General features: G+C 42.7%; 1 protein-coding gene across 1 annotated transcript; it reads right to left on the bottom strand.

Moving 5' to 3' along the window:
• Positions 1-425: 425 nt before the first annotated feature.
• On the bottom strand, positions 426-12270 carry LOC102880250 (membrane-spanning 4-domains subfamily A member 6A). Its single transcript, XM_006911250.2, has 7 exons — positions 12135-12270; positions 10735-10888; positions 9236-9370; positions 6349-6405; positions 3812-4018; positions 1804-1905; positions 426-1019 (listed from the first exon to the last, which is right to left on the bottom strand). Exons 2-7 carry the CDS (start codon positions 10879-10881, stop codon positions 924-926), a joined length of 744 nt encoding a protein of 247 aa, XP_006911312.1. The 5' UTR covers positions 10882-10888; positions 12135-12270; the 3' UTR covers positions 426-923.
• Positions 12271-12566: the final 296 nt, after the last annotated feature.

The raw sequence follows: 12566 nt of genomic DNA, 5'->3' as shown, positions 1-12566 counted from the left end.
GCATGGAATATCCCCAGCTCTTCCCATGCCTTGCCATATGCATCTCCTCCATCTGGCTGTTCCTGAGTTATATCGTTTTATAAGAAACAGGTAATCAATAAGTAAATGTTTTCCTGTGTTCTGTGAGCTGTTCTAGTAAACTAATTGAACCCAAGGAAGGGGGTTTTAGGAACTTCCAATCTATAGCTTCCAGTGGGTCAGAAACACAGGTGATGACCTAGACTTGCGATTGGCGTCTGGGGTGTTGGGGGGGTGGGTGGAAGGATGGGGGCGTTGCAGGGTTGGGAGGGATGGAGGGAGTCTTGTAAAATTGAGCCCTTTTCCTGTGAGATTGGATGCTACCTCCAAGTAGATAGTGTCAGAATCCAGTTAATTGCTAGGTAGAGTTAGATACACACACACGCACACACATCATTGTAGTCAAATAAAAATTTCATTTTGAAGCCATGTACTTAAGTAGGTCCTGAGACTTAATGGCAGGGGGCTGTCTGCATGCACTAATGAGTAAAATATGTGTGATGGAACACTAGTGTCTATATAAGAGTTTGAACACCACAGTAAATCAGGACTCTCGTTGGCAGTGAGGGGGTACGAGGAAAAGTTGTCTCCTTTACTTTGTCATTATCCATTGAATCACCATTTTGCCTAGTTTTCTGGGAAATGTCTATTTGGCCAGTCCAATCAATGGTAATTTACAGTTCCGTGCTTTTGTTGAAGTCAGTATCTGGCAAATCTAGAGATCAATCCACTGAAAACATATATTCAATGAAAAGAAAACAAATATATAGCTTTTAAATGTTCATTACAGAAAAGTCTACATTTCAAAGAACTCAAACTGCTTTGTTGGTTAGGTTTCTTTGGTTGGTTTCCATACATTATTATAAAGACCAAATTTCTGATGAATATTTTCCTTTTTTTTCCCCCTAAGAATTAAATAGTTTTTCATATCCGCAGTCAACATTTGCCTCTGCAATCATGCCGGATTTATCCTTGTCACTCAGAGGCTGGAAAAGCACACTCTAAAAGAAACAAAATACGTTAGTTTTTCAGATGTACTTGGATTCAGCTTAACGTAAATCTTTATCTTGATGCCATCTCCTCCAAACTTTAAATATAGAACTCTTAGGTATTGCAAGATTAGTAAACCGCACCATTCAGTTCTTTAAATAACTGATATTCATCGGCCTAGTATTCTACTTTCTAAAAGAAAATTTTTGATAGATCAAAGCTTTTAAATTCAGTTAATAAAGCCATGAATCCGAGGTGGTGTTAGGGTGGTGTTAAACTTCCCATGAAATTTGAGTCAATACAGTTTTTCATTTTAAGAGGAAAAAAGATTTAAGATCACAGAAAGAGAAAATCAGATCATAGGACGTTTACTGCATCCAGCCACATGTGCAAATGCCCTTTACCAAGTTAAGACTGTTAACGAGACTAGTGGCTGTGGCAGAAGGTGTTTCTGCCTGGAAGAGAGGCAAATGGCATGTTCTATTGATAAACACAGGCACAAACTCGTAGCATAACGCTTGGCAAATCATTGAACTTCCCAGGTTTCTGCCTTTACAAAATAGATGATTTCTCAGATTCAACTATCTTGCCATGCAGTGACTCCTCAGCTGGTCAGAGACTCAATCGCAATCTGCTTTCGTCAGCTGTTATCCATCACCATCAAACCATCTCCCATTTGTATCTCATGACCAGCAACTAATGGACCCCTCTGCCACTCTTGCTGACATAGCTCAACACAACCCAGAAACGGAAGTACACCAGGCAAGACTCAGGGAGGCGGGGCATCACACTCACCCCAGGAAAGTCAGAGTGAAACCACTTCCACCAAATCACAGCCATGAGCACAGCTAGGCAGAACTCCAGCACTGTAAAAATCAGCATCACAGACAGTATTCCCTAAAATGCAGGAAACACGAGGTTGGTGGTGCTTGAGTCGACCGAAGCATTCGTGCCTTGTCGGGAGGTGCCCGTCGCGACGAAGACCCGACCACCTCGACCATCAGAGATGCAGTGAGGACACCATCAGGAAGAGAACACCGCTCCTTTCATACCTAACAATCGGCTCAATTTAATCCCTTTGCTCCTTTATTTCCTTGGGAAGAAGAGGCGGATGAGCAGTAACTAAGTCAACTAACCCGCTTTATACACTTGTTTCTTACCTCTCTGAGGCGCAGCTAAATTTGATTACACTGTTCACTCAGTGAAGGAGCATGGGGGTGGACTAACACCCAGGGCCGACGGGCCAGGTTCCCATTCGAGCCACACCTCTGCTTCTTAGCTGCGGCGTGAACCTGAGCAAGAGTCTCTACTTCTCTAGCTTCCATTTCCTCATTTATCAAATGTGCATAATCACATTTCCTTTGCGGAGATATATGAGAATCAGTGAGGTTTTGACTGTGCAAGCCCTTTATAAAATTCAACATGACTGCCCCTTCTATCCATCTGAACCCCTTGGGGTGGGTTTCCTTAGCCTTTCTTGATGGCAGTAAGTGTTAGAACAATCAAGATTGTAAACTGCCATCGCTGTTAGCCACCCAAACCGACTGAACGAGGGAGCTACACCAAGAAGGTAAGTGCTACCAGTTCTGTCCTGAGGCATCATTTAAGCAGAGCTGACTAGCTGATAGAACAAGAGAGGAAACGTGATCACACAAACCTCTAGTTTATTTACGCACAATTAAAGAGGAAATATAACTTGTCTACATTACCTAGAAATTTTCCCAACAAGCAAGCTCAATATAATCCCTTTATTTACCATGAAAAAAATTATCCTGTTATGAATTCATACTTTAGCGACCACACAAATCGTTCCCAAGCGTCTCTGCAGAATTTTTTCCAAGGTAGAGTTGGCTCTGCTACATGTTGGTTTCTACCAATTATTATCAGCCTCGTTTGCATGTATTTTTTTCTTAATAAAACATCATTAGTCTAGAGAAAAGCACCTGAGGCCAGCTTAATTGCCTCTGCTTTTATCTGGCCATCTTCCAACCGTGTCCTTGACTTAACTCACTTTTGTGATTGCAGGACACTAAAAATTCTGCATCCTCTTTATCTTTATGCCACCTGTTTCTTTTTTTTTCCTGAATGTGTTGCTGACCACAAACATGCCCCTAATGCTCCAACATATTATTCTCGTTAGCCACCCTTTGTCCTCCAATAAGGACAATCGTTACTAGTTAACATTCTTCATCTCCTTATATTTCTAATTTTATAAATCCCACTTCTGTAAGTTTTAGCAAAAACGATAATGATGTTGATTTCTGGCCTGATCAATACCACTCAACACCGGTCGCTGGAAGGAGGAGAAGCCCTCACTTCCAAACCCCATATTTCCTGCTCTCCATTTCTCAGTGCTGGGCCTGATATCTGCTCAGACCCAGTTAATACCCCATCATACATATATACTATGTTTTCTTGTTGGCATTTCCTGATCACTTGGGTCTTTCTGCTATTTTGCCTTTCACTACTCCATAAACCAAGATGTTCAGTTTGACAAACTCATGTTTTATGCCTCTAACAATAGAATCAGTTTGATTAGTAGGAAACTATCGACAGTAAGTTTTAGTTTTTCACTGTCAATCTTATTTGACGTTGACTCTTCCGTTCTAGCCTATTAGTGGGCAATCACATGGCCTACCTCATTCATCTCCGTCATGTAGTCTCTCCTTTATACAGCCTTGGCCTTCCCCTAGATGCCCACACCAGAAAGAATCGGAGAGACTACATGACGGAGATGAATAACAAGAAGTCAAGTCTTTAAGAAGCCTCACAAGATTGGAGCATCCCATCTAAAAATACTTACAGCCAGAACATCGTTGGCAATGAGGCAGTTCATCTCATTTTGGTAAAAATTATGGTAAGAATTCTGCTGTTCCAATAGTAGCTCCTCTTTGTTCAAGTCACACTTCCATAGGGCAGGACCCAAAAGAGCCAGGTTGATAGAGAGGAGGATGAAACCCACCAGAGCAGACAGAGAGCTCAGAAAGTTTGCAGCCAGGCTGCTCTGAACCTGGAAGAGAAATGCTGAGTAAAGATCACTCCAAATGAGCAACACATGTCTTACCCCTTTGCTAGTACGTTGCAAAATATCTTTTCTTTCCTGTGTCCCTCGAGGTCTAAAATTGATAGACCTAAACCTGGATGTCTCTCTAGTACCTAGCAACATCTCTGAATCTAGAAAGTAAATGTTAGCTAAGCAAATAAATCAACGAACTATTCCCCCCTACGCAGGACTTCAGTAGGGTGGCAGAGGATATTGCTCTGCTAAATTCTCTACCCTGAACTGACAGCAGAGCTCCATAAGGCTATGCCTGCAGAATCCCAAAGAGAGTATGACCGAAAGGCAGATATAGTTTCTCTCTCCCCCAGCTAACTCAGAAACCCCTTGCGGCAGCATCAGCCACACAGAAGAGGAAGATGAAGCAAACCACTCTTCCTTGCACACGGCCTCTCTTAAACGCACACACACCCAAAAATGAGTGTGGGGACACAGTTCTCAGTCTCAGGTGGGCCCTGGAGTCTGGACAGGCTCTGGTTGTCCATGTCCAGGGCCATATATAGATGGCGGTAGGCAGAGTTCTAGACTCAGGCCCAGGGATGGTGTAATATGTGAGCTGTAACAGGAGGTGAAAGAAAGGTCAGGAAACTGAGGTCACAGTGATCTTTGCCTTTGATGCGCTCAAGTTTCTTGAGTACTCAGCTTCTCCCTTTCCTACTCTGGGTCTCATTTCTACATTTACGAAGTGAGGGGAAGAAATAAACTAATCTCCTAAATGGCTTCCCTTCTACCTCAACTCTCAGAAGGGGGAATCGAGTTAAGATCATTCCGAAAGCTGTAGTTATAATTAGGTATGGTTCAGAGCACACCCAGTAGTCACAAATTAGAATATTACTTAATCCCATCTAGGCCCCTCTTCTTTTAGGGACTCAGTGGCTGAAACTTGAAGGCACAGTAGAGGCGTAGACAGGGCATTTTACTCCTCCAAATCCCAATTTTCTCAAATAATGACTAAAGTACATGCTTCTGGGCCTCCTGATAGCCAGCAACAGTCACAATGCCTGGAATATATATTTCTTAAAATCAATAGGTTCGTTCTGGGAAAACACTCTTCCTCAACCTCAAAAAAGGGCTGATATCATGTGTGACCACAGTAGAATTTACTATCAGATAGATGGTGCTGGTGAGCCTGAGCCTGCCCTTAAACCTCACCCTGTATCCTTGAGCTTGCTGCCAAATTCACTGTGGTTTTCTCTAGAGTAAGAACCCTATAGGCTCCTCTTAGAAAACCGAGAAACATTATTCTTGTATTGTACTACTTGATATAATGGTCACTAGCCACATGGGCCACCTAGATTTAAAGTAAACTTAAATAAAATTTAAAATCCACTTCCTCAATTGCACCAGCTACATTTCAAGAGATTAGTAGCCACACCTGACCACTACATTGGACAGAGTAGCGACTGCATTTCCATCATCACAGAAAATTCTACTGGATGGCATTTGTAGAGTAGTTTGGGGTCTCGGTGCGGGTTCCAAATAATCATTGCTACATTTTGATGAAAGAAAGAGAGATACTGGCACTGTCCTGAGCACATTCTCTAATTTCTTGCTGCCTTTGGGAGATTTTTGCAGTTGAAGGTTCCAAATCGAGTTTCTGTGCCACTGTGTTTGCTGGCTTGTTGGCGTTCTCACGATGGCCCTCCCACCGTCAGACTGGCCTGAGGGACTCCGTGTACCTTCACTGATTAGAAATCATCTCCCTATAATCCAGCTTCCCTCTTCCTGTCACTTCCAATTCTGGTTTTCTTTGGAAAGAGTTAAAAGCAGGTAAAGTTGTGTTCTTAGCATATGCAAATGACTAATGACAACTTTCAGGAGTTAAGGGTTCATTTTAAAATCCAATAAAAGTGTTACCTTTCAGATCAGAGAGATAAAAGAATGAGAAAAAATTCCTCCCACAAGCAACATTTTAACTGGGTTTTCTCGAGGGTTTTGACAGATGCACGAAAGTAATGAGTCTACAACAAATAGACTTATTTAAAACACAGTCAACTTCTTTGTCATTGAAGATTTAAATTTGAAGGCCAATCACTATCAAAAGGGCATTATAGGAGGCTGACTTTTTCCAGAATAATCGCCTGGGCACTGGTCCAGGGTATGACGCAATACCTGGATGTGGACTGTGATCTAGGGTACAGCAGTTGCAGGAATGTGCACTGGACAGGACTGTAGATGACCCAGGAACAGTTCCTAACTCTGCCCAACATCTGCCCTGACTCTGCAAAGTGCAGAGATGGACCTTGGAGAGCTCATTTTGATGCTATTGTTCTCATACTCACCAAAGGCTTAGTGGACTTTTTCTCTGTGATGATTGATAGAGATCCAGAAATGACAAACTACTCAGAAAAGAGAAAAAATGGTCAAGTCACTGTCTATGTACAGATGTAGCAACAATGTTATTTTCACAGCATTTATGGAAAACTCCCATGGGAGAAGCCCTGGGGGACCAATGATACAAAGACACAATTAAATATAGATATGTCCCTTTTTGCCTGTAGAATATTCAGAAAAGTATGAGAAAAGGCAGACATGTGTAGGAATCTATTCCAATAAACAAATGAGGGCCTTTAATATCCAAAATATCCAAAATATACAACTCAATAACAACAAAAACACAAACGATCCAATCAAAAATGGGCAGAGGACCTGAACAGACACGTCTCCCCAGAGGACATACAAATGGCCAACAAATATATGAAAAGATGCTCAACATTGCTAGCTATTAGGGAAATGCAAATCAAAATCACAATGAGATACCACCTCACACCTGTTAGAATGGCCATAATCAACAGGACAATAATAACAAATGTTGGAGAGGATGTGGAGAAAAAGGAACCCTCAAACACTGCTGGTGGGACTGCAAATTGGTACAGCTTCTATGGAAAACAGTATGGAGGTTCCTCAAAAAAACTAAGAATTGATCTACCATATGATCCAGCAATCCCTCTACTGGGTATTTACCCCAAAGACTTGAAAACTCATATCCAAAAAGATATTTGCACACTGATGTTCATAGCAGCATTATTCACAGTGACCAGGACATGGAAGCAACTGAAGTGTCCTACAATAGATGATTGGCTAAAGAAGCTGTGGTACATATATACAATGGAATATTACTCAGTCATAAGAAGAGATGAAATGCTGCCATTTGCGACAACATGGATGGACCTCGAGATAATCATGCTAAGCAAAATAAGCCAGACAGAAAAAGTTGAAAATCACATGATATCAGTTATATGTGGGATATAAACCTAAAAGCAACAAATGAACAGGACAAACAAACAGAGACTCATGGACATGGACAATGGACTAGTAGTTACCAGAGGGTAGGGGGTGAGGGAGGAGCGGGGAGGTAGACGGGGTAAAAGGAGTCAAATATGGAGGGGGGGGTAGGGAGAAGGTGAAATGGGTAAAGGGGATCAAATATATGGTAGCTGAAGGAAACTGGACTTTGGGTGGTAAACACACAATAGAATATATACATGTCGTATTATAATGTACACCTGAAAATGATATAATCGTGTTAACCAATGTTACCCCAATAAACTTAATTTAAAAAAATGAGGGCCTTAAAAGCCAGGATAGAATGTTTTTCTTTAAACGAGAAAAAAAATTTCAGAGTCAGACGTTATCTAGAGAAGAGCAAGAAAACAATGGGGGGCGCTAACAGGCACGAGAGTACAGACGTCCATTTCAGCTGGCGGCTCCCCAGGCAAGGGCAGGAAGAGGGGTGAGAACAGAGAGAGAATAAGGATGGCAGCAAACCTTAAAGGCTGTGTAATCAAAGATCTTATTTCTACTCTCTAGAGTATTACTAATAATAGATTTAGGACAGCTAAGACACAGAAAATCCCTTGACAATGGAGAAATGGGACAAAACAGGGAGAAAAATGATAGTTCCAGTGGTCTCGGCATTAAGTAACTTAGGTCTGCATGAATAAATCCTGGGCCTTAAAAATTAGACAAGAGGCCTCTTCAAATGTGGGCTGGGCTTACAAAAAAATAGAGAATGGAGAGAGGAGAGAGGAAAGTAACTTTACAGAGAAGAAATCTGGCAGACACAACCTTAGCCTGCACGATCAAGGTTAACTGCACCAGTGACAAATCATATTGATAGCATCTACCCCTAATATGAAACTTCATCTCTGTCATCTTCCACCTAAAAATCCATCAGCCTAGTCTAAGCGTGAGAAAAATTCAGATGAACCAAAGTTTAGGAACATTCTGTAAAAATCCTGGTCAGTGCCGCTCAAATCCATCAACATTATCGAGGACGAGGAGAGTCTGAGAAAGTCTGAAAGAACCTTAGGGGACATAATGACTAAATGTAATGTAGTTTCTCTTACGGGGATCTTGGCACAGAAAAAAGACCTTTCGGGGAAAACTTGTGACATCCAAAACAGTGTCAACTTTAGTTAATAACAAAAGAAAAATGAACCAGATAAGGAAAAGGTAGACTTCTGGAAGCGTCAAAGAAACTAATAGCTACTGAGTCGTGGGAAGCCGAGAGGAAAAACATGATGAAAGAGAAGCTTAGTTGTGAGAAAGTCTCCGCACATCAATCTAGAAGAAGGCTCTTCTCTGAGAAAAGAACCACCAACATCCCCTTGGTACGTGGATGCGAAGCTGTTTCAGGGGAATTTCCAGGCCATCACTAAAGCATAGACATCTGCTCAGTGTGCCCTGGGTACCACCGAGTGCAGCAAAGAGCATTTTCGAAGCCCTCAAAGATAAAAGTGCTTCTTCCTCTGTGATTCTCACAAACGTGTGGTTTGCCCTGTACGTGTCTGGTGTCTTTCGCCGAGGCTCATTTTTCTGTATAGCAAGCTCCTTCTCAACTTTATCTTCCTTCATGGGTTTTTCTTAAACCCGGAGAGAAGCCACCAGCCTCATTATAGCTCTAGAGGATGAGGTGAAAAGTAAGATAATCTTCAAAAGAAATGATCATTTGAGCCAGCTAAAATATGGATTTAAAATCAGGTGGCTTCTGCCACCTCACTCAGTTCTTCCTTAGGCTACAAACGCAGAAGTCCTACCACTGACCCCTTGCTTCTGGCAGACAGAAATGTAGCAAGGCGACAGGGGAAGAGCCCAAACTATTGGCATCTTCGCCCCGCCTTCACCCCACCTCCACCCCATCTTGCCCTCCTTCAGATTTCAACTCACACACAAGGCTCCAATGAATGGGTAAGCAGCTTTCAACAGGGTGGAAAACACGTGGCTGAATTGTGGAGAGGAGGGAGCAGATTGCAAAAGGATTCCCAGACTCAACACCATCACCCCACAGACGATCTGGATGGTCTGTTGGAAGAAGAAGGGAGATCGAGGATTGAAATCGGCCTTGATAAAGACAGGGCTTCTTCATCGTTCCCCTCATGCCGATGCCTTATCACCTTCCGCGGGATCCCAGCAGAGACACAGACACTACAAAAGCACTGGAGGGAGAGCTGTGGAAAGACATTTGGGAGGAGACATTGTCGTGCCACAGGAAGCCACTGTCTTGGGCCATCTGCCAGGCGCTCAGCATGTCTTCCACCGTTTGTCTTCTCTCACCCCTGTCTTCTCGGGGCCTTATCCCGGCTCACGCCAAGTGCTAGACTCTGTTTTCCCCACCTCTCCAGTTTCATTACTACTAACTCTCCTTCCATCTCCTATGGGAGCAGGGGACATCTGAAAGCCCTCATACTCTCTTGAGCACTGGCAGTGTGGAAGCCCCTCCTTATTTCCCTGAGGCCCTACTGGACACCACAACATAAGAGCCTGGCCCTCTGGCCAGCTCTGTGACCTCTTCGGTCCACGTCCCTGTAACCGAGGATCCTGAAGCACTATCTTAAAAGGTCAAGTTTTCCTCCTCGACTTTCTTTTCAGATACAGCTTTATGAATAGCCACCAAGCGGTTGGCTAAAACTTCTGTCACAGGAACCCCATGTTAGCCTTCGGGATCGTATATTTGATACAAGGCCATCAGTCCTACCAAGTTCTGAGACCTGATCATGGAAGTTCAGAGACAAATCTGGGAAGCAAAGCTCTATACTTCCCTCCCAGTCCTAGATAGATCCTTTCCTCCACTCCTGCCTTCACTCCACGGAGTTTCTTTAATAAGTCATGTATGAGGGGGAGAAACTAACGAAAGGTAAATATCATCTCTGTTCTCAAATGAGGAGGAGAAAAGAGGGAAGGAAGTTTATTTTTCCTGTAATTTGCAGTGAGGGAGAAATTTTCTTCAAAAAATCTGTCAGATTATTAAGCACGTAATTGGTGAACATAGAAAAAAAAGTATACAAAATATATCATTATCACCATCACTTTTGAAAAATATATAGATGTACAGCTTTTTGTATGCCAATTACACCTCGATAAAGTAGTCTTTTAAGAAAGAAAATGTAGAGAAGTATTCTACTACAAAAACACAACAATAAAAACGCAATTGCTCGTATTTGGGTTAGAGGGAAAAACGTTTTTAATACCACCTTGTGTGGAAAAGGTCTGAGGAAGTTTCAAATGGCTCTCCAAATGGTTTCTATGGGTCTTAAATCAACTCGGATCCCTCTGACAAAACTTAAGAGTCTTCACACTTACGATGGATCTCCATTCCCAAGACATAAGTAGTTTCTTCCCTTTGCCCCTCCCCCTTCCCACCCCAACACCTTCTGAACTGGGCTTACCCCAAAAACTTTGACCTCTGCCTGTAGATGTTTCCTCAGGCTACTCTGACTCTGGTTGGCGGGCTTGTGTTCATCCGCTTGGGAGAAGTCGATGCCATTTGCTGTGAGAATTACGATGTTCTCATTGGCCATTGGTTGTGATACCATGATGGAGCTGGAAGAGAAAATAAATTCAGAGCTCCCTGGTCTGGCTCTCAAAACTGTAAGCCAGTATTTGCCCATGAGTCCAGATTTGATCTGTCCTTTAGGGAAGGGAACTGGTCGTACGGAGCTGTGAAAACCATGAAATCTTGGTTTCATGAATAGTTTTCTGTAATATTTGGCATAGTCCGCTCATCATGGATAACAGACACATCACAGGGAGGGAGCGGCATGAATCTTAAGAGGTGTCAGTGTTCAGAGGCAAATGGTCAAATGAAACTTGCAGCCTGTAGAAATCTCTTTTCTTTAGTGCTACCTGCAACTGAATTGCCATATATTTGATAAATGTCTCCTCAAACTTTCCTGCCAGTTGTGAGATGGCTTGATAAGGGTTCTTTTCATCAGACTGTTCCTATTCAGGTTCTGCACTGCTTACTTTACCTAACTCATTTTTTTTTTTTGGTGTAATAATAATATTTATTAGCATTAATCCTGGATGTTTTTATCATATTTTACTACACATTATCCTGTAGTGCCTTCAATACTTACAACAACCCTGTATGTTAGTTAGTTAGTTAGTTAGTTAGTTAGTTAGTTAGTTAGTTAGACCATGCAACTCAGAATCAAAGAGTTTACTATGAACGAAAATGATACACACTTTGCATAGACGCATGGCATAGAATTAATGCTGAAGGAATATTTGCAGTTATCACTCAGACATGTTCATACAACTGGGAAGTTGTAGAGCCAGGAGTGAACCTCAGCCACTTGAAGAGTTTGCACAATTCTCTCCCTACCCAGCAATGTCAGCCTGTGTCAGAGTTTATTCCTTGGAGAAGTAGCAGCAGGCAGTAATATGAGGACACGACTTGGAGTCATTAAAACTACATTCAAAGCCTGGACCCTCCACTCGCCGGCCTGAAGGACCATGTTGCCTGTGGGATTAGTGGCCAAGAGCTCAGTTTGGATCTCTTTTTGCTGCACCGTTCTTGGCCCATAGATGGCCCAGTTTTGGCTCTGAACCTCTGAAGGGGGAAAATCCCTGCTGCCATCAATCACGTGACCTTAGGTAAGGAACTCACCAAGAACATGCAGTTAGAAAACAGCAGAAACAGTTAAAACCAGATAGCCCTTCCCTTTGCCCATCCTAGATCCAGAAGACTCTAGTATCTCTTAACTTCTCTCAAATCAAATATCTCCTCTGATGGAGTCACGGCAGGGGATTGGGGAGCTCAAAAGTATCTCTCAGCATTGCCTACCTGTGCCCTCGACCTGGCCCGTTGGTTCCAGCTGAGCTCTCAGAAACTCCCAGGGGGTTTTAACTCAGGGTTCTCATACAGTCCTGTCAGAATGTCCTACTTGTCCTCATCTTCCGAAAGTTGCCAGCTCTTCCTCAGTTCGGTGTTTACAGCTACACAGGATGTGAGGCTTACAGACTGTACATTTGTGAAATGCGCTTGCATTTCCCCTTTTTCTAAACTCCTAGCAACTTCAGAAAAGTCGCAAACAGAACACATTCATGATTGGGAGAGTATGGGAGTCACAGAGTTCCCCAGGTGACCTGCCACCTCGATACTTACGACCTCTGTGTTATTCGACAAGTGTTCTTCTCTAAATCTCAGTTTTCTGTTCCATTAAATAGGGGAACGATATCGGCACTGGAGATTTGTTTAAAAGATTAGAGAAAGTGT

The sequence above is a fragment of the Pteropus alecto genome, unplaced genomic scaffold (assembly GCF_000325575.1).
Source record: "Pteropus alecto unplaced genomic scaffold, ASM32557v1 scaffold43, whole genome shotgun sequence".
NCBI classification, from domain to species: domain Eukaryota; kingdom Metazoa; phylum Chordata; class Mammalia; order Chiroptera; family Pteropodidae; genus Pteropus; species Pteropus alecto.
Note: the sequence above shows the minus strand (reverse complement) of the source record. Positions and strands in the feature narration are given on the sequence as shown.

Coding starts and splice junctions, on each gene's coding strand:
- LOC102880250 (XM_006911250.2), bottom strand. CDS start 10,881: ATGGTATCACAACCAATGGCCAATGAGAACATCGTAATTCTCACAGCA. Junction 4,019..6,348: donor AAAAGTCCACTAAGCCTTTG/GTGAGTATGAGA, acceptor TTTCTCTTCCAG/GTTCAGAGCAGCCTGGCTGC. Junction 1,906..3,811: donor TTGCCAACGATGTTCTGGCT/GTAAGTATTTTT, acceptor CCTGCATTTTAG/GGAATACTGTCTGTGATGCT.